Raw genomic sequence first — 22,392 nt, 5'->3', positions numbered from 1 at the left:
ATTTGAACACTGCTTCGGAGAGACAAATAAAAAAAATTAAAAAAACAACAACATAAACTGGCGCTTTAAGTGTGTTTAAATAGGTTATGTATTCGGGTAAGCGTAGTTCTAAGCGGGTCACACGTGCGTCGTGATAAATTACTGATCCTACATAATAGGTGTTACAGGAATGGAAGTCCGCCAGGAACCGCAGTCCGCTCTCCATTACTTTGATCAGGTGACATTCGCCCCATATACTAACCCCAATACTCCAACTAACCCTCACCTGTACATATCATATGGGACCCCGAACTTCCATTCCTGTCACAACGCCCCCCCCCCCCTCTACCTGGTAGGGAAAAGGTCTCCAGAAAAGGTTACCTTTTTGTGTTTTCTTTCTTTTTTTATCTTTGTTGTATTCTTTTCATATGTATCAGTTGAAAACTATTCATAAATCATTCATCGCCATTTTAATGGCACACGGTGTAGGTAGGTCTGAAGAAATTTGCAGCGCAGCAAAAAGTGAACATGCAATAATTTTACAGAACTATATTGCTTTAATCTATCTATATTTCTTTAATTTCAATGTATATAAAAACATAACTTCTTGCTCAACCATAGTGCTATAGCGATCATCATTCAGCTAAGTTGCCCAATCCAAGAAGTTATATAGCTTCTTGCCCAATCTAATAATATAATAGATCCATATAGGTGACCCTGAGCCAGCACTGGCAACCTGTATCTTTTATTTTACCCGAGGTAGGAAGGGCACAAGGATCAAATTCAGACACGAGCCTTTGTAAAAAAAAAAAAAAAAAAAAAAAAAAAAAAAAAACTCTGAACATTTATCATGAGACCTAACACTTTACCAGCCAGAGGTCAGGGGGTTGCCTTAGGAATTGAATTAAAAAATGCGGAATTCAGCATTTACACAGAAAAAGCTCATATCTGCAAGTTTAAGCCGAAAAGGGCCATCGTGTCCTATGAATGAGGCCCATAGTGAGGGGGGGGACAGGGGGTTCAAAAGAACCCCCCTTTTTGCCTGGAAAAAGTCTCCTCTGGATAAAATTTTATGTAGGTACATGTTTCAATATAATACTGACTGCCAACAAGTCAACGACACTGTGTCTAACCACTTTCATTGTCATTTTACTGCCACTACCTGTCCAATAAAAATATAACATTCTAAGTCGGTTACAAACTGGACTTGATGTCAGTTGAAAACATCATTTGACTCTCTCTTCTAAAATGCAGTGTTATTGCTATTCTAAGTTTCTACTGATTCATGCTTCTTGTGCATTTTATCATTGAATAATATCCCTGAGCCCCTTTAATTCTTAAATACTAAGTGTCGAAAAGAGCAAGAGTTAGTTCAAATTGAGCAACGACCTTCCAATTGTGTGATACAGCTTTTAAATAAGTGGTTATTTGAACTCACAACTTTTCTTCAAAAAAATTTAATCTTTGTAAAAGATAAAGGCATGAAAACCGTGTAGTATAGCTCTGTCTAATTCAATATTGACATTGAAATAAGTGCTCCCTGACTAAAATAGCACTGCATAGTTCACAGTTTTATATCAACTTCAATATAAACAAAACAAAAAACCTTTCATTTTTGTTTAAGCACCATGAAATTATGAAAAAAGCTAAGACTTCTTAAATTCAATAACTCAAAAATGTGACTAAATTTTCTCTGCATCTTCTTAATAACAAATAAAAGCCTAAGTCAAAATGATACTAAATTCAGAAGGTGTTGAAACATCAATTAAATGTTTACTTCTAAAGATGAACAGATAGCATATTATATCCACTTTGTTCATCTTCTGGTACATTTGTTAACTTTGTACTGCAACTGATGTAGCCATGTCCAATTCAGAGACAAAATGAGACTTAAACACAGCACAATGCTCTACAGAAAACCTTTTTAACACATCAGTGATAATACATTTGTCTTTTGATAAATGACCTAATTAACAATAATGTTATTACATCACAAACCCCTTGAAATACCCTAACAAACAGGAATCCCTCTAAGCTTTGCTGTTATACTTAGTCACAAAGGCAAATACTCAACAATACACAAATATATTAAATCTATGAACTGATAAATCATCACAGGCTGTAAGTTAATGCAACATCACCTATAGGCAGCCCATAGGCAGTGTTTAACTTCAACAGAAAGTTTGTCTCAAGTTTGAAGTCTCAGAATTCTTGCATACTATGACCCAGGGTACATCAGTTGTTGCCCTTCTGAATGAGAACATTGGGTCCATTGAAAATTTAAAAAAATTCAACTGGATCACTCAAGAGGACAAGAATTTTCTCTCAATATAGAGTGTCTGCTCAATTTTTTTTGTCAAAAAAGGTCATGTGGGAAGAGGCCCATATGGCAGCCGAAATATGCTTGGTAGAACACTATCTGGGGGCAGCAAGCCAACATTGTATATATTACATGATAAATTTAAAAAAATTGCACCTTCCAATTTAGCTCTGGTATTGCTTAACATAAATCTTACCATAACAGTAAAGCTGATAAGTAATATTCCTCTACAGAATAAGGAAATTGTACTAGTGCATAATGAAACTGAGGAGTTAATGGTTACCTGGTACACAGCAGTGTGATAGGTGAGACACAGGTTGGATGTGACACTGGAATGTGCTAATGAGCTGAGTATAAATATAGTGTGCTGCAATGGGAATGAAAATGGAATATATGCAATAAACAATGTTTGTAGTGAGGAGATGTCTTTAGTGTCATGATATGACAGTGACGAGGTGATGCTGGATGTTAAAACACAGAGTTCGAAGGAAACCTTTGGTATGGTCAGGATGCATAATATATGTAGAGTATGACACGATAAAAACACTGCTGAAGGTAATGTTGTAGACATAAGGGCGACATGGACAACTGCAGTGTCTGTGACAAGTCTGAATCTAAAAAAGAAGTTTTAAGTTAGATAAAATACAGCAAATTTAAACTTCAAGGCAGATCTTATGCTCTGGTAGGTAACTCCTAGCTGAATCTGTTGACTAGGGATTATTTCTGCACAACTCATCTAAGTCCTCAGTGGTCAGGTTACAGTCAAGCCTATACTAGCCTCTACTTGTTGTAGATATCTGGTCTCCAGTGGTAGGAAATACCTCCTCTCATCTGGAATCCTGTCACACTGGAAAGAAATAGTGGAGCAATAAATATTTAACTTGGTAAAATCTTCATCAGCTTGCTTTTTCTTTACTTCTCTTCTTACCAATTTTGTACTGCTACAGTCTTATTAAAAAACATCCTTACAACATTTACAAGTATCGTATTTAAGTTAAAAGAACTACCATATCAAAATCCTTTCAACAATTACATAATTTGATGAAATGTGTATTTTACAATTTCTAAATAAAAAGGTAATGGTGGCCTTCAATTTTTGACAACACCAGAGCCTTACAAACAGCTATAAAATCCACAACAAGTAAATTATGAATACCTACTAATACTCAACATCATAGCACAAAGATCCCCATACCAGTTTTACGCTCAACTGTTAGATGCTTACATTGGTCATATTATTTTTCCGCACATCTAAAACGCTTTTTTCACTGTCAGATGACACATCCTGTATATCATTTTCTAAATATTCCTCCCAGGGTTTCTCTCTCCACCTGGGGCTTATTGGTAATATATGTCCCTCTGTTGTAAAAATATAACTGGCTGCCTCTTTGTTTAAATGGTGATCTTTGTCAAAAAGCTGGAAGGTGGAAGAAAACAATACATTTACAGAGTTGGGAGGGTTGACTGAGAGGGTTATGGTAAATACTCTCTACCTTCTGCTAAAGATAAGAGAGGTTTCATGGTATGTGGCTGTTTTATCACATCACAGACAACATTGACATTTTTCTTTGTCTAATTTTTGATCAACATCAAAAGAGGAAGGGGGGCTTCCAAACCAAACTTTCTCAGTCACATTTGGAATGAAGAAAGCAAACATAATAGTTACCCTCTGTAAATACCATTTTGAGTGCATATTTTGCCTTAAAATATAACAAGGGACAGAATATCAAAACTCATCTCCCTACACAATGTGCCTCCAATTAGGGGGTTCACTGCCCAAAGAAGTTAATAATATCTAATAGCTTGGTTTCTCTGCCCCAGGTCAACAAGGCAAAAATATGTGATGTAAGAAAACAACAAAATATAAATATCTTTTACCAGACCTAATGAATTTTTGAGAAAAATAAGTGAGGTAGTTCAAAAATTGTGAGTAATTACCATCACAATCATAAGCGACAACATGAATAATTTGTACAATAAAGCATAAAAATTATGGCAGCTGTTTTCAATAATTTGAGACAAATTTGGAGCGCTAGAAATAACAATGAAATGTAGGTCAACAAGGCAGCAAAACTGCCAACTGGATAGACAAAACTGATAGAAGCAGTGACATTAAAACAACCAGAACAATGGATAACCATTTTAGTGTGAAAGAGTACAAATGTTTTGTCAATTTTAACAGTGACTGAAGTCAAAGATAATGGGATATTCCAGAATGCACCAAACATTTGAGTTACGCAAGTGATACACATGATTTTTGTGTTTTATAACACTTTTTATTCACTGTTGATTTCTTTCCTTATTAAGAATGAAAGAAAATACTGTGGCAAGGCAGACCTATGCATATATTATTCATAAAATACGCACATAACTGACGTAACTCAAATGTTCACTATTTTGTGGCAAGACTAACATGACAGACATTGGGGTACAGTGTAAAATCCTTGAGAAAAGCATGTACAATTTAAAATTGTTTTGCATTCAACTTTGTTGAAATGAACTTTGTTATTTCTGTAAATCATCAACTAAATCCAAAATACTGAAGTGTGCATGTAAAAACAGATACCTTCTCTGAACACAAGAGAATATATATACAAACAACATTTCCCTCCCCAACAACCCCCCACCCCTCTCCCCATACCAAAAAAACATTCCTCTATGAAAAATACAATAAAGCCCAATGATACAATAATACAAATATATTTTACATTCTTTCGAAAGCAAAACTAATATATATGAAACCGAAATTTGACTGGCCAAGTGCTACATTGTTTTTTTGTTGTTTTTCTCTCTACATGAACACTTATGCTAATCTCTACTGACAAAACAACAAAGCTATCACAGATCATCCTGTATGTACTGAAGATTGACACTTCTTCACTTTTGAAATACTTACAAGATATAAATATTTACAAGTTTCACTGAGGAAAAAACTTTCCATTCTGTCCTCCAGGTCCATCTTTGTAACATCATGAATTGTTGCATAGCCACATCTGAAAGATACACACAGTCATGAAGGTTAACCTGGCTGGCAAAGATAGTGGAGTTGTTTCTGACAGAAATGAAATTGGGTCAGAATAAAATTCTCTGAAATTAGGAATATTCCTGAATAATATAATCTCTGATGAGGCATTTCAGTTTTTAAATTATAACAGCTTATGGTTTCCAGCACTACATCAATTCTTTATCATAACTAGAGGATCAGAGAGGCGATACCGCCTCCAAATATTGTACCACCAGCTGGAGCAAACGCATTCGTATAGACCCCCACATACACAAAATAAGGGACACAGCCACCAGTTTTGTGCTTGACAAGCTGTAAAAATGCAATCAACAAGAATTTTTTAACTATTGCAAAAAATATATATGGTACAATCAAATTTAAGTTCTTCGTAAGGTAGGTCAAGGGTCAATTTCAAGGTCACAGTAAATTGCCAGTATATGACTTCCTATTCAAGTTCAAGAGTAACTATGGACCTATCTCTGTCAAGTTTGAAGTTAAAAGAGAAAGAAATTAGCAGAGTTCAGTTCATGATAAAAAGTAGGTCAAAGGTCAATTTCAAGGTCACACTTAGATTGCCAGTATATGACTTCCTATTCAAGTTCAATAGTAACTATGGACCTATCTCAGCCAGTTTTGGAGATAAAAGGGAAGTAAAATTTGCAAAATTCAGTTCATGGTGAAAAGTAGGTCAAAGGTCAATTTCAAGGTCACATTTAGATTGCCAGTATATGACTTTCTATTCAAGTTCAATAGTAACTATGGACCTATCTCTGCCAGTTTTGGAGATAAAAGGGAAGAAAAATTTGCAAAGTTCAGTTTATGGTGAAAAGTAGGACAAAGGTCAATTTTAATGTCACATTTATAATGCCAGTATATGACTTCCTATTCAAGTTCAATAGTAACTACGTACCTATCTCAGCCAGTTTTGGAGATAAAAGGAAAGCAAAATTTGCAAAATCCAGTTCATGGTGTAAAGTAGGTCAAAGGTCAATTTTAAGGTCACATTTAGATTGCCATTATATAACTTCCTATTCAAGTTCAATAGTAACTATGGACCTATCTCTGCCAGTTTTGGAGATAAAAGGGAAGCAAATTTTGCAAAATTCAGTTCATGGTGTAAAGTAGGTCAAAGGTCAATTTTAAGGTCACATTTAGATTGCCAGTATATGACTTCCTTTTCAAGTTCAATAGTAACTATGGACCTATCTCTGCCAGTTTTGGAGATAAAAGGGAAGCAAAATTTGCAAAATTCAGTTCATGGTGTAAAGTAGGTCAAAGGTCAATTTTAAGGTCACATTAAGATTGCCAGTATATGACTTCCTTTTCAAGTTCAATAGTAACTATGGACCTATCCCTGCCAGTTTTGGAGATAAAAGGGCAGAAAAGTTTGCAAAGTTCAGTTCATGGTGAAAAGTAGGTCAAAGGTCAATTTCAAGGTCACATTTAGATTGCCAGTATATGACTTCCTATTCAAGTTCAATAGTAACTATGGACCTATCTCTGCCAGTTTTGGAGATAAAAGGGAAGCAAAATTTGCAAAGTTCAGTTTATGGTGAAAAGTAGGTCAAAGGTCAATTTTAAGGTCACATTTAGATTGCCAGTATATGACTTCCTATTCAAGTTCAATAGTAACTACGGACCTATCTCAGCCAGTTTTGGAGATAAAAGGAAAGCAAAATTTGCAAAATTCAGTTCATGGTGTAAAGTAGGTCAAAGGTCAATTTTAAGGTCACATTTAGATTGCCAGTATATGACTTCCTATTCAACTTCAATAGTAACTATGGACCTATCTCTGCCAGTTTTGGAGATAAAAGGGAAGAAAAATTTGCAAAGTTCAGTTTATGGTGAAAAGTAGGTCAAAGGTCAATTTTAAGGTCACATTTAGATTGCCAGTATATGACTTCCTATTCAAGTTCAATAGTAACTACGGACCTATCTCAGCCAGTTTTGGAGATAAAAGGAAAGCAAAATTTGCAAAATTCAGTTCATGGTGAAAAGTAGGTCAAAGGTCAATTTTAATGTCACATATAGATTGCCAGTATATGACTTCCTATTCAAGTTCAATAGTAACTACGGACCTATCTCAGCCAGTTTTGGAGATAAAAGGAAAGCAAAATTTGCAAAATTCAGTTCATGGTGTAAAGTAGGTCAAAGGTCAATTTTAAGGTCACATTTAGATTGCCAGTATATGACTTCCTATTCAAGTTCAATAGTAACTATGGACCTATCTCTGCCAGTTTTGGAGATAAAAGGGAAGCAAATTTTGCAAAATTCAGTTCATGGTGTAAAGTAGGTCAAAGGTCAATTTTAAGGTCACATTTAGATTGCCAGTATATGACTTCCTATTCAAGTTCAATAGTAACTACGGACCTATCTCAGCCAGTTTTGGAGATAAAAGGAAAGCAAAATTTGCAAAATTCAGTTCATGGTGAAAAGTAGGTCAAAGGTCAATTTTAATGTCACATATAGATTGCCAGTATATGACTTCCTATTCAAGTTCAATAGTAACTACGGACCTATCTCTGCCAGTTTTGGAGATATAAGGAAAGCAAAATTTGCAAAATTCAGTTCATGGTGTAAAGTAGGTCAAAGGTCAATTTTAAGGTCACATTTAGATTGCCAGTATATGACTTCCTATTCAAGTTCAATAGTAACTATGGACCTATCTCTGCCAGTTTTGGAGATAAAAGGGAAGAAAAATTTGCAAAGTTCAGTTCATGGTGAAAAGTAGGTCAAAGGTCAATTTCAAGGTCATAGTAAGATTGCCAGTATATGACTTCCTATTCAACTTCAATAGTAACTATGGACCTATCTCTGCCAGTTTTGGAGATATAAGGGACTAGATGTTATAATTTTGGAGTTACCATAATGTGCCTTAAATTTCGTACAGAAAAAATTAATTAAAATAAAGAAAATGTCATTTTGGTCAAAATTCTTGAAATAGGAGGTGCTCTGAAGTTTCAGAAGTTCAAATTTGATGAAATAATGTCATTTTTGAACACAAGTTGTCTGCTTTGCCAAGCCTTATGTTTTATTTTTCCAGAGTTCAAAATTTATTATCCATTACCGTACTGCACATTTTGCTTTTACCACCAATATGTACTTTTTGATACAGCGTAACTCGAAAACCGTATGGAATACAAAAAAACCGAGACCACCTCCAGTGTTGGGCTTTACATGCTCTACAAAATGCAAAAAAGAATGGGTCTCTAGCATTAACGGTTCCCGAATTAGAGACAGTTTTCAGTTTCGGTATCTTATGGCCGCTACTCCCGTGAAAATGCACCGATTGACCCCAAATTCATGGAGATGAAAGATGACCCGAAGGGTAACACTTTCCAATAATATTATTGGTTAAGTCTGTGTGGTGTCTGAATAACAGGGCAAAAAAAATTTTTTTCGTAAAAAATTTCATTTTTTTGAAAATTTTGGCCCATTTGACCTTGAAGTAAAGGTCAAAGGTCAAATCCAAGGGTATATTTGAAATCTACACATATGACTTTTGGAAAGCCGTCTATAGAAATTTTTCCCATAACTCCTTCCGTAGGGTAGATAATTAGCATTTAATTTTGCCATTTTTAGACAAGGGTGCATTGCAATGAGTGCCACACCCAGACCCCAATACCGACAAAGCCCAAATTTTACGTGGAACGAGTTGAGATTATAGGTGACCTAAATCCATGAGATGGGTACGGGGGCCCTTACCGTCTAGGAGGAGAAGCGGTAACGGTAGCTGTCCGGCGGAGCCGGCGGAGCCAACGGAGCCGGCGGAGCCGGCGGAACGATCCGGACGGGACCGAAACCATGTGTACCGCCAGCGCTAACGCTGGTGGTACAATTAAATCTGCTTTGATTTAGATAGTTCAGTATGTATTAAATGAATAGCAACAGTTTGAACCTGAATCACTTCACAGGACAAAATGCAGTAATAGACAACAGTCATATTAAACAGTTTTATACTCACTCTGCTTTTGCATATTTATCAATGTTCTCTAATATATCCTTTCCAACATGGAGGTAAAAAGGGTTTTTAGTTGCCTGATATAAAAGATACGTAGATTCAACCAACTCTGGTCTGAGAGGATAAAAATTCAGCTCTGGCACTTTTAAATGCCAGTTGTATCTTTCTGGTAGGATGCCATATTTCCTCCATATAGAATAGTAGACTGCATGGCTGCATATGGCCTCCTCGATATCCCCAGCTAACACCTGAACAGAAAAAGAAACAGATATTGCTGTTATCATAACTCTGTTGAGAAACACACGGTTTACAATAATACTCTAACTCTGTTGAGAAACACACTGTTCACAATAATACTCTGTACCTGGAAAGGGGGGGGGGGATCCAGGATTATTTGAAGGGAAGGGGATTCATGGATACAAAGCCGACCCCCCTCCTCCCCTATTGGCATTTTAGAGGGCGAACAGTGCCATTTGGTATGGTTTAGCTAGTTTACAAATGAGTTCACCATTACTATTCTCCATTCACTATATATTAAATGGTATACAAAGGATACCTTCCACATTCACCCAGTACAGCCTCTGTTACAGCATTTGAACTCACAACTAATAAATATCTACAAAATTTTGCATTGAAAATTTCAATACTCTCTCCTAGTTTATTATCCCCAACACCTCAAAAAGATAGAAAAGAATATGAATCTCATTATGATTATATTACATACAAGAAAAATATGTTTACCAACCTGTATCCCAGCCCAGGCTGCTGACAGGGAGTCCACCCAGTTGTTCAGGGTTTCACCATTCTTCATGTTCACATTCATATACAGAGGGTGGAAACCTGAGCCCTTGTTGCAGTTTGGTCGACTGTAAGGCAAAATATGTTTTAAATATTAGGATGTACATCAAATTATCAACCTATATTAATTAAATACATTTGAAAATTAGACAATTACTGTAAATAAACAAAAGAATTTGTCTTAACTCTATATTAAAGGTTCATTTGAAGGTCAAGGTCACCACACGAAAGACAAAGCGACGGACAAGCGGGCAAAGAAAAGTTTGAAAATATTGACGAATATGTCACCAATTGAACAGCATTGACTATAAATAAGACGATAAGTATACAGAGGTTGCGTGTGAAGTAAAAAATTAGTAGACTTTGTTGCTTTTTTCTGACTTTATTGATATGGTGCAGTGCTATAGCCAGGTCACGTTTCGCCGTTACTTCGATTGACCCTACACCCTGCATGTCACACGAGCTATGGGAAAATCTAAGAATAAAAAGCGAAAAGTCAATAGTCCTAGCAGTAGTAGTGAAAACTTCCATCTTAGCAGTATTTTGGAGGACGCCAACGCAGCCTTGTACGGAGACACAACTGATAACCACCCCACCATGGCCGGTCTACAACAATCAACTCCTATAGCTGCAATACAATGGGAAAATAACAATAAGCTGCCCACAGGAGGGATGTCACTGGAAAACATTGCACTACAGATGGCAGACATCATGAAAGAATTGAAGGTGATTAAGGACAGTCAAAAAAGCATTATTGAAAATAATACAAAAATGTGTGAACATTTGAAAAAAGATATCACACATCTTGTACAAGAAAAAGTAATGAAATGAAGAAAGATATAGAAGTAACGGTCAATACTCAAAATTTAAAGCTGAAAGCACTACAGGACAAAACATTAGAACCGACTCACGATTTGCAAAAAAAAGATAGAATTATTGATTTGCTTAAATGTAGAATAGAATCATGTTTGGATAGCCATAAGTCAGGTGTGGAAAATCCAGATATTTCAGTTATCATAACAGGCCTATATCAAAGTCCTAATGAAAATCTGGAGGACAAGGTGGGACAAATTCTGATGACCATTATGCCACCTGAATTTGAGCAAAGGCTGTGGACCTACCCAGGATACAGGAGTGCAAAAGACTGCAAAGCAGGACTAGAAAACCTGGACTTGTAAAGGTAGCCTTAGGCAGTATAGAAGAGAAAATACTAGTATTAAGGCAGAAGCATAATATAAGAAATAGTACAGATGCAAGAATGTGAAAAGTACGTATACATGCCAGTAAATCCCACTGCAAGAGAGTTCTTGACAAAAACATGGAATTCTTGTTACAATATGTGCCAGAGGGACATATATGTTCTACATCACCAACCATGGGCTTATTAAAGAAAAAACTGCCGACAGGATGCGACAAGATAATACACGTATGGCTACTGCCACAAATAGCGCCCATATGCAGCTGGTCAACGTGGGCCAAACTCCGGCCCCGTACATAAATACACCTAGATACACAAACCCAAGCGGACCCGAAACCATCTTTCAAGCAGTGCCAGTGAATGGAATGAGAACACCAGTAAACAGAATTAGGACCCCTCTCATACGCCCACAGCATGCTGTATCACCACCATTGACCATGAATCACTAGGACAGGCAGCCCTTCTGCCAAGTTTTGGACCACAATCAGTTTAACACAGATATCGCACGCGAGGAGGTAGAAACCTCGCCCACCATAGATAAATGCTCAGCTTTGGTAAAAAAAGATGAAGTTTCGGAGCTAAGTTTTATTTCCTGGAATGCTACAGCATGTGATAAAACGTACTTTAAGGAGTAAGAAGCGACTATATTGTGCGTTTGTGGATTATAAATCCGCTTTCGATTCCATCGATAGGCCAAGTTTATGAAAGAAATTAAATAAACTCGGTGTCCAAGGTAAATTGCTCCAAATTATAAAAAGTCTTTACAGCAATGTAAAAGCTTGTGTTAAGTTTAAAGGTCAGCTATCTGAATACTTCCAAATACACACTGGTCTATTACAAGGAGAGGTAATGTCCCCGCTACTTTATTCTTTGTTTGTTAATGATTTTGAAACTTTTTGCTTATCTGAAAATTGTGAAAGTATTGAAATACGGGACATAAATCTTTTTTTACTTATGTACGCTGATGATATGGTACTTTTATCGGAAACCCCTCAAGGACTACAAAAACTTTTAGACACCCTGAAATTATACTCACAAAAGTCGAATTTAACGGTTAATACAGCAAAAACAAAAACAATGGTCTTTAGAAATGGGGGTAAGCTTTAGGTAATGGGGATGAAGAGAAATGGAAATATAACGGCGTTGTCTTAGAAAGGGTGAATCAGTTTAGTTATCTCGGATTACTTTTAATTTTAATGGTAAGTTTTGTCAAACTCAAAAACATATAGCAGAACAGGGTAAAAGAGCATTATTTGCTATTAGCAGCATGTTAAAAAACCATAACTTTAATGTGTCCACCAGGTGTGCAGTCTTTGATACGTACTTTGGTAGTATTTTTAATTATGCATCAGAAATATGGGGATTCAATAAGGCAAAGGATATAAGAAAGGTACATACCGATTTTTGAAAAGAATGCTGGGTGTTAAAAGAAGCACTAATAATAACTTAGTATATTATGAAACCGGGCGATATCCCCTTATTTTAGGTAGAAATTTAAGAATTTTTACATATTGGCTGAAAATCCACTCTTCAAAAAACTGTATTATACAAACATGCTATAAAGATATCCTTAACAATAATTTTGAGTGGATAAATTGTATACGGAATGACCTTGAATTAATGGGTCTGTCATTTACTTTTTATGAAAATATGTCGGATGTTTGTATACTGTCCTTGATAGGACAAAGATTGAAGGATCATTTTAGACATGTACTGACAGGAGAAATATTCACAGCGAGTAAAGGGCTTCTGTATCAACACCTTGTTGATAATTTCACAATTTCACAGAAAAATAAGGAATTTATCGCAAAATTTAGGCTTTCATCACATAATCTAGCTATAGAGACTGGCCGATACACAGACACAAATAAGAAATTGAGAATCTGTAAGTTATGCAATTTAAACGATGTAGAGGATGAATTTCATTTTATCCTTAAATGCCCTCACTACAACACGATTAGACAGAAATATATTAAGAAATTTTATTATACAAAGCCAAGTGTCTTTAAATTAATTAAATTACTTAACAATGTATCACTATTAAACAATTTGGGAAAATACCTGAACTAAGATTAATGTCAATCTGATGAATTACTATTATTATTATTATTATTGTTTGTATCAGTAGTAGTTGTTGTAGTAATGGTAGTCAGGGTTGGAAACTCCTCCTAAAATTCAACCAGACAGCAGGACAGGTTACTCTTGAAAGTTACCTGTCCTACCATAAGCCAACCTGTCCTCATAAAATCGAGAGAATTATGATAATAATGTGCATGTATGACTAAATTTAATAATTCAAGACATTTTTGAATTTTGTTTTCTTTCAAACTTCATAAATAAAACTCATAATACCAGTGCTGTCTTGATACCAAAGAATCAAATTTATTTTTATATTCAGTTATGGTCTGTCCCCCCACCCATACATCATGGATTGCAAAAAAAAAAAAAAAAAAAAAAAAAAAAAAAAATAATAATAATAATAATAATAAAATAAATAAATAAAATAAAATAATAAATATATATATGCACCATGCCAAATATCTATTAATACAAAATTATAGCAAAACCATTTGACAGAAACAAAATGCACCACAGTCAATACAGTCAGTACTGAAGAACAAGTATTTTAATTTAACTGAAGTATCTACATCACTGCAAATTTTCATGAAAGGAGCATTAAAATTCAAAACTGAACTATCAAATCATTGGCATGGTAAGCAGTAGCAGCTTGCAAGTAAAACAGTATCAGTTTGGTGAATAAAATTGATGAATGTCAACTGCAAGTCACAGTGCCTGTCCTGATATATGAAAACCTCACTTGACCAAAGATCAAGTCATTCTGTTTGAATCTTCAAAATGTTAATTGAAAAAAAAACTGCATTTACTCATGAGATTTTTGCTAAATGAATTCCTTTAATCATCTCCACCTGATTCACTGTAGTCATTATCATCCCTCTCTTCCATATCTGAAAATCCGACTCGTAGCCCGAGTCAATAGATTTTGATGGTTGCTCACTTGGCACCTGAACGCTGGTGCCCTCCCTTTTACCCTGCTCCACATCAACAATAATCTCCTCAAAGTGGTCAACAGCAGATTTGGGCTTGCATCTTTCCATGAAAGTTGGCCTTCTTGCCCCAGTGCTCCACTGAGTTATTGCTGGTTTGGGGACAAGTTCTTGAATTGTGCTTGAATGTTGCTGGATTGACATTAGCAGAATCATAGATTATGCTTTCAACTTGTTTTTATATCGATTCTTGATTATTTTCAACTGGGAAAACCCACGTTCACACTCTGCTGTATCAGCAAGTGTGAAAAAAAGCATACGTTTGGATTTCCTTCATCATAAGGCATTTTAACTAGTACTATACAAAAATTTTTTTCAGTATTTAATAAAAATCTTTCTCCAATAAATTTACTGCATATTTTACCTGACTTAAATGGGTTACAAATGCGTGGTGACATTGGTAATATGATAAAGAAGACAATGTGGCAAACTAATGTAGCGTACATTTGAAATTTCTACGTCCGACATGCAACGAAAGTTTCTTGGCCTTCCTGAAAAAAATCATGAAAAGCGACCAGCGACGGAGGTCCGTAAAGACTACGACCAAAATAAGAGGCAGCGGACGATTGTTCCAAGTTGGAAAGCAGAGTTTAGTTGGCTGATATGTAACGAAAACCGTCAAATTTTATATCCGTTTATACCCGTTTATGGCCCGCTTTTGTCAAGGAAGAAATTTAACCGGTATAAAAATGGACCCTTCGTTAAAGGATGCAAAAATTTAAGGCATCGTGAATTTACGCTACATTAGCTCACCATATTGTCTTCTTTATCATATTACCGATGTTACCTTGCATTTGATTGGCTTATTGCTGCGAATCTTCCCGCGACAAAAGTCGAGAGTAAGTCATTTAATGACATATCACTGACCTATATTCCTATATTTGGAATGTTCACGTGACTTATTGGTTTATCGCAGTGAAATTTTCCCGCGGTAAAAGTCGGAAGTACTCGATGTAATGACGAATCATTGACCTATTTTCCTATATTCAGAATGCTCATGTGATTTATATTGTAAACACTTATATATAAGTAAATGTGTGAATCTAAAAATCAAGAAAGACGCGATGTTTCACGCTCAGATCTACTGACGACTTCAAAGTGCGGCCCGACCACAGGACGGTCTCCAAATTAATTTTACCCGTCCTCCATGAAATTAGACCGTCAAGGACGTTGGGACGGGCGGTTATTTCCAACTCTGTGGTAGTTGATTAGAAATCACTTTATATTGTCACTGTTTTATATTCTGATGAGCCGTAGGGTTCAAAGGTTTAATAAATTGAATATTAAAGGTTCATTTGAACCAAATGTCAGTGGAGCATGGATTCTCAGTAAAGCATTTAAACCACTGTTACTAGTTTCTCATACGACTCCAGTAAAGTCAACCAAATTAATCAATTAGTAGCCATAAAAGAGCTTTAAACTTCACCTTCTTCAAAAATTTAGTTAACTTATCAGACCTACTTATCTTCCCCCTTTATGTACAGCACAGAAAGCAAGCAGAAATATCCCTTCAAATATCATTTTCTGGGTTTTGTTACGATACTGTCTTTTGGCATTTTTTATACAGGTTCAAAGCCGTAGGGTTCAAAGGTTTAATAAATTGAATATTAAAGGTTCATTTGAACCAAATGTCAGTGGAGCATGGATTCTCAGTAAAGCATTTAAACCACTGTTACTAGTTTCTCATACGACTCCAGTAAAGTCAACCAAATTAATCAATTAGTAGCCATAAAAGAGCTTTAAACTTCACCTTCTTCAAAAATTTAGTTAACTTATCTGACCTACTTATCTTCCCCCTTTATGTACAGCACAGAAAGCAAGCAGAAATATCCCTTCAAATATCATTTTCTGGGTTTTGTTACGATACTGTCTTTTGGCATTTTTTATACAATTTGAAACTAAATGGTGGCATTTGATCAGCTTTTGTGGCTAAAAATTGACTTCAAATGCATCTCTAAGTAAATAAATATAAAACTGAACAGAAAAGTGAAACAAATCCAGGACGTGTCTTAATATTTCAACCCACTTTCAACTGCAAAACTACCATTAGCAACAAGCAATCTTGGAAAAACTCTAGAATTAAAATGCTTACAAGTTACTTCAAATTGCTAACATACATTTATGTTCAAAAAAAGTCTCACTATAACATGAAGTCATCTAACTGATGCCTACTCATTGTCAACTTGGGACTTGCATCTCTCAGGCCAAAAGGGGATTGTTTTGAGATGAGGCATCACACAAACTTTAATTGAAATAAAGATTTCACTGAACAAAATTTCAGTAGATAAATGTTTCTTTATATCCTTACCCTCTCCTGATATGGTACTTGATGCTTTCATAAGATTCATTAAACATCATCTGAGCATTTTCATCTCCAAACAGAATAAAGGCCTAAAAAATAATGCAAAGCCAATTATATTGTGGACTGTGGTATACTCTCAAGTAAAGGTGAAATGTGTAGCAGGCTCTTCACTCCTCCACACCTTCACTCATCCGCACACTTACTTCAGTGGCAAGTTTGACTGACTCTCACCAATCACAAAACCACATTTACTGACTAATTAATATCCAGATTTTTGTAGTGTTGTAAAAGGTCATGTGATATAGCTAATAAATGTTACATTTGTTATTTCCATAGTAAACTTCCATGAATCACTTCTTAAGTTCACATGTGACAAGCAGGCATGTATGAAAATTTGAAAATGGAGAAGTTGGGGCCCCAATTGGCTTGGAAACTCTGGCTATCATGATAACAAAATTTAATGACTTCAACTTTACACTTAAACTTAAATAATGACAGATATAATAATATAATTCCTGTGAAATTTTAGATTGAATTTTAAATTAATAAAAAATGCAACATTTAATATTAATGTTTACAATAGCTAGAAAGTTTCTAATGCTCATTGTAAACTTTATAACAACAAAATAAGAAACAGAATCAAACTTGAAAAGCAAAATGTGTAAAAAAAATAATAAGAAGCATATACAAAGACCTGATACCTCTATCTGGATACATATTTGATAAAATGACTAATTTACAGATTTTGACAAACAGAATGAACGTCTTACTTTGAGTAAATATTCAAAGAAAGAGTCAAGTCCTGCCCCCACGCCACTCATGTAGCCTGGCCACTGTCCAGTCTGGATGTTGATTACATTACCTGAAAGTTGACAGGAAATACTTATTGTCAAAGTTTCACATACATATATATACAGGTTACATAGGAAGACATGAAGGGTATGGGGTGGAATAGTGGGGAGGGGGGGGGGGGCAGAGGAACGGGGAGTGGAGAAGTGAGAGAACCTGGAGAATCTTGCTCTTTTGTAGATAGAAATGGTGAATACAACATTAATTCCACAGGTATGGAGAAAAACCAAAAATTGTTCCAAAGAATGCAAAATTGAAACAAAATTATCTTAAGATATATTTCACTTAAGTTCACATGTCAAATCCTTGCCACCTGACCTGACCAAATGCCACCACAGTTTCAAAAAGCAAAACTTAAATACCAAAAGCAAAAAAGGTGATGAAATTAAGCCAGGACCCATCTTTACATCTTTGATTAGATGTGCACAAAATGGTGGAAAAAATCCTTATCCTTGTTCATTCCCACTTGCTATTCAAAGATAATATAAAAACTTCTTTACAACAAATTTTAATCATAATCCATTTAGTCCAATTATTAATTTACTGAGCAAAACTAACAAAAACCTCACCCAATAAACCAGTAACATTAGACCTGAACCCCCAGATTGCTTTCAGCGCCCTGCGTGCAGCAGCTTCATAAGTAGGGTCTTCTAATAAGATACTAAGAACTCCAAACTCCACCAGCAGGGTACCTGCCCCCGCAGTGCATGTCTCATTACTGCAGGCCACAGGGACACCTGTCTTCAGGTTCACCTGGAATGGACATATATATATATAGGTTGTATTAATACAAGTGTTAATATGATACTCAATGGCTTTTCATTCCCCACATTTAAAGGCAAAACAATGTTTTAGCTTTGGCCAATGTGATTAGTTATATGCCAAAATTTTACAATAAGTATCATGTACCAAAGTCCCTAAATTTTTTATCATACTTAAAATCATCTTACCAGGAAAATATTTCACTGCAACAAGGAATGTTGTACCAAACATGCACTGTCTTTATTCAAACCAAATTACAAGTATGTATACACAACTTATGCAAACTCATTTTTCTCCTAGGTGCCTTATTTCATGTAATAAGTGACTGAATGGATAGTTATTAAATAGTGAACTTCATCATTAACTTAAATGAATCTATCTGAGTTGCCTGTCATGCTATATCTATCCTCAAGCCAGCTCTCATTATTGGATATAGAAATATAACTAAACCAATTATATCTGTCACTGCCGCCTCTTTTATCATACAACATGCAAATAATATAAGTCCTTCAAACACTAGACATGTAATGAGTTAGGGAAACATCGAGCATTATACAGTGGGGAAACATTTTGTCTATTGCACAGAAACATTGAAAGGAACCATATCATTATAAATTTGAAAATCGTCACAAAAGAGCACAGAGTCTTAGGTGTAGGTTGACAGCTGGAAAGCATCTTACTTATGCCTTAAAGAGATAATAACTCTTCGTTTCGGCCAAAAAATGAATTTTCCTGGAGTAAACAACAATTTTCCCATACTTACCAATGGTTAATGAATCCATTTTTACATTCAAAGTTAGTCCCTGGATTTTTTCTAAAAAGTTTGGTTTTTTGTTAAAATCTCTTAAGAGATTATAACAGAGTATAGCCATCAATGGAGGTCACGTGGTCTGAAGACAAGCTCAGATATCAGAATAATAGCTATAACTGCACAGAATATATTATATTTCTATGAGTTATTCACAATGTTTTTATTGTGAAATATAGATCTCATACGAAGAGTTATTATCCCTTTAACTGCCTTATGCCTCCATACTATTAGCAAGCTTGACCAACCTAAATTAACTCTCTTCACTGCATCCCAGCAGATGTCTGGCTACTATGAGCTCACTCCAGAACTGCCTTATGCCTCCATACTCCTAGCAAGCTTGACCAACCTAAATTAACTTTCTTCACTGCATCCCAGCAGATGTCTGGCTACTATGAGCTCACTCCCTGAACTTACAATGACAGCAACTAACAGGACAAACAAGTGGTTCATTTGGCTGTTTATGACCAGCTGAATGTAATCAAGTGGCCTGCTGGAATAGGTCAACCCTGACCTGCGACCTTAACCCCCCAACCTTACCCTGGGATATGGGATCCCTGTGGCTGTCCCTTCAAAGGCTGGTAGTAACCTGGCAGCTAAATTATGTGCTAAACTCAACAGTTCATTGTCATAGTCCGGAATGCGCATGTCACCGTAAGGCTGCTCTACATCAGTGATAATTAGATGGGCTGATAGAAGACCTCCGATCACCCTGCAAAGAAAACAAGTTTTAATACATATCTATGGTAAATTCCTAGCGCAAAATTGTTAACTTTTGCCAATGGTGCATAATTTACAAATTCTCGCTGAAAAAAGAAACTGTCATTCCATATTTCAACTGCAAAATGATTTTAAAACTGATCATTATAAATGTCAAGTGCAGAGTAAGTAAAAACCTTATAACAAATGTTAACCAAATAAAAACACCTTTGCAAATTGAATTAAAGATTGCATGTTTGTTCAATTATCTAATTTATTATCACCAATTCTTTGAAAAGCAGAGGAGATAATAAATAAGGGTAAAAATACTGCATAAAAATGTATTTTTCATATTCTTCTGGCCCTTTTCACCCCAAAGCATTGCACCCAAGTACGGTCTCCAGAATATTTTTGAAAATTTTGGCTTAATTTAATTATAAACACTTGACTTTATATGAGTGGATGAAGAAAGCCAAAGTATATAAAATGCAGTGCCATAAACTTTAAACCAAGTTTCACTTCATTTTAAATAAATGTTTAAGATCTTAATTTCAGGAACAGACCACTTGATTGCAATCCACTCAAGAAGTCCTTTCCCCATTTCTGAAAGTCATGATAATGGCTGAATTCCTGGGTTACACAGTGTGTGTGTGTGTGTGTGTGTGTGTGTGTGTGTGTGTGTGTGTGTGTGTGTGTGTGTGTTTGGGGGGGGAGGCAGTAATTAAAGGAGTGTTACAATCAAATATTTTCTTAAAATGTTACATCCTATCTGCAAGAGACAGAACATTATCATATATTGAGAAGTCATCAACATACTGAACATCCTTAACAAAAGGAGTTCTCACTAAATAATTCAGGATGAGATGCCAGATGAGCTCACAGTTATGAGGGCACCCAGCAAAGAAATTCAAACAAGATGCTTCAGTTTCCATTTTATATGTAAACCTTGAATCTGCTTTATTTTAATCGGCTCTGCCTTTTGTTTAATTTTAACGAGATGCACTCAAAGATGACACCATTTAACTTTTGCATAAAGCTTAATGAAAATGCTGTATTAGAGAAAGTCAAAACAAAAGATCTTTATACTATCTTATCACCATTCTTGTTACCTTATTGTCGCCTCAAACACCTGCACTGTGGTATTTTTCTCGAAGGACACATTGTCTACCAACAACTGCACTGCTCTTTTGAACTCTGAGGAATTGCCCATTACCTAAAATAGTATAACATACTATGGCATACACAAACAGTTTTTGAGAGAAAACCATTACAGGAGAGATAGTAATTTACATGTCTTTACAAAAGTTTGAAATTAGATATCTTGTAATTGACTACTTAAATAATTGCATGTCACAAGTCATCAGCAAACAATATAACTTCTTTACAATTGAGTTTTATTTATTGATAAGATTGCGCACAAATAAGCATGTAAGACTTTTAAGGTTAAAACTTCTAGCCCTTAGATAGACTTGGTGTATAACAAACCCAGGACTTTTGAACCATATAATCTACTTTGTGAAATGGTATAGAAATGTAACAAATCAACTTGATTCAGTTACAAGTAGTAATTACATTAATTAAATGCAAGATAAATTTATCTTTAAGGCAGCTTATATTACAAAGAGTGCCAGAGGTAAGTTATCTATGATTTCACTTACTGCCAGAGTATCCAGTGCATCAATAAGTGTAAGAGAGAAGTCTCCCAATATGTCGTTAATATTGATGTTAGAACTGAAAAAAAAAAAGAAGAAATGTTTTTGCTGTATCCTATCACATATATAAAACAAATACCTTAAAAGTGTATCTAGATGTATGAGAAATGAAATATTTCCAAAATTTCCAAGAATATTTCTAATTATCTGCAATCAAGATAAAAATTTCTTAAGATATTCTCAATTTTGACAAAAGTTTTATCTGCGTTTATGAGATCAAAATAATGTCATTTCTTTTTTTCAAGGGTAAAATGTAAATAAAAAAGGAACTAACTTCACACCACATCAATAATTCACTGGGATATTGTCATAAACATATTACTCGATGTTTTACAAGCTAGCACAAACAGAAAATATTAAATCGTATACTAGTGATGGAAGCTACACACGTACTGTTATTTGGTGATCGGGAAGATGAATGCAAAATAAATATATCCAGGCATACAGTGAAACTTGGTGTACAATAATAAATGTATAACATTTAAATGAATGTTAAATACTCACGGATTGTCGTGATCAGGACCGCGTCCCGTACAAAACACAGGATTTAACTCATCCTCTGGGAACGCGTATTTCATGTAGTTATCGTAGCCAAAATAGAACATCTGTTTAGCCTTGTCTCGCATCTCCAGTCTTTCTTTCTCAGAAAAGTAGCTATAGCGATCCCTCGGGAATTCCCAAAACTTTCTTGAGTTTGGTATGCTGTTTGAGTAACATAAAAACATAAAAACTAACAAGAGACATGCCGCCGAGTCTTTTCGCCCATCCATTACTGTTTTACCTATATTTCCATTACACTGACCTAGTTATGGTGGCAGTGCTGCTTCCTGCTTCCGGAACACTTGTATGCGCTATGAAATAGTTCCAAAGAAAATAAATTTTACTACAAATCCACGATAGATCACCTTAAAGATATATCATCTAATAGAACTGTA

General features: G+C 35.3%; 1 protein-coding gene and 1 long non-coding RNA gene across 2 annotated transcripts; both read right to left on the bottom strand.

Annotated features, from left to right (window-relative positions):
• Positions 1 to 1,115: 1,115 nt before the first annotated feature.
• On the bottom strand, positions 1,116 to 22,385 carry LOC106175413 (ER degradation-enhancing alpha-mannosidase-like protein 1). The gene is made up of 12 exons (XM_087015619.1): positions 21,962 to 22,385; positions 21,404 to 21,476; positions 20,855 to 20,958; positions 19,587 to 19,758; positions 18,046 to 18,229; positions 17,398 to 17,489; positions 16,634 to 16,716; positions 10,010 to 10,130; positions 9,268 to 9,512; positions 5,196 to 5,292; positions 3,525 to 3,716; positions 1,116 to 3,146 (listed from the first exon to the last, which is right to left on the bottom strand). Exons 1-12 carry the CDS (start codon positions 22,225 to 22,227, stop codon positions 3,051 to 3,053), a joined length of 1,725 nt encoding a protein of 574 aa, XP_086871745.1. The 5' UTR covers positions 22,228 to 22,385; the 3' UTR covers positions 1,116 to 3,050.
• LOC147761296 (uncharacterized) lies at positions 13,619 to 14,784 on the bottom strand. The gene is made up of 2 exons (XR_015335084.1): positions 14,690 to 14,784; positions 13,619 to 14,457 (listed from the first exon to the last, which is right to left on the bottom strand). It is a non-coding gene; the product is annotated as an uncharacterized LOC147761296 (long non-coding RNA).
• Positions 22,386 to 22,392: the final 7 nt, after the last annotated feature.

This window comes from Lingula anatina, chromosome 6, assembly GCF_051362555.1.
Source record: "Lingula anatina isolate TDL-2025a chromosome 6, LinAna3.0, whole genome shotgun sequence".
In the NCBI taxonomy this organism is placed as follows: domain Eukaryota; kingdom Metazoa; phylum Brachiopoda; class Lingulata; order Lingulida; family Lingulidae; genus Lingula; species Lingula anatina.
Note: the sequence above shows the minus strand (reverse complement) of the source record. Positions and strands in the feature narration are given on the sequence as shown.

Coding starts and splice junctions, on each gene's coding strand:
- LOC106175413 (XM_087015619.1), bottom strand. CDS start 22,227: ATGGATGGGCGAAAAGACTCGGCGGCATGTCTCTTGTTAGTTTTTATG. Junction 3,717..5,195: donor CTTGTAAATATTTATATCTT/GTAAGTATTTCA, acceptor TCCACCTTCCAG/CTTTTTGACAAAGATCACCA. Junction 3,147..3,524: donor GGAAAAATAATATGACCAAT/GTAAGCATCTAA, acceptor ATTTCTTTCCAG/TGTGACAGGATTCCAGATGA.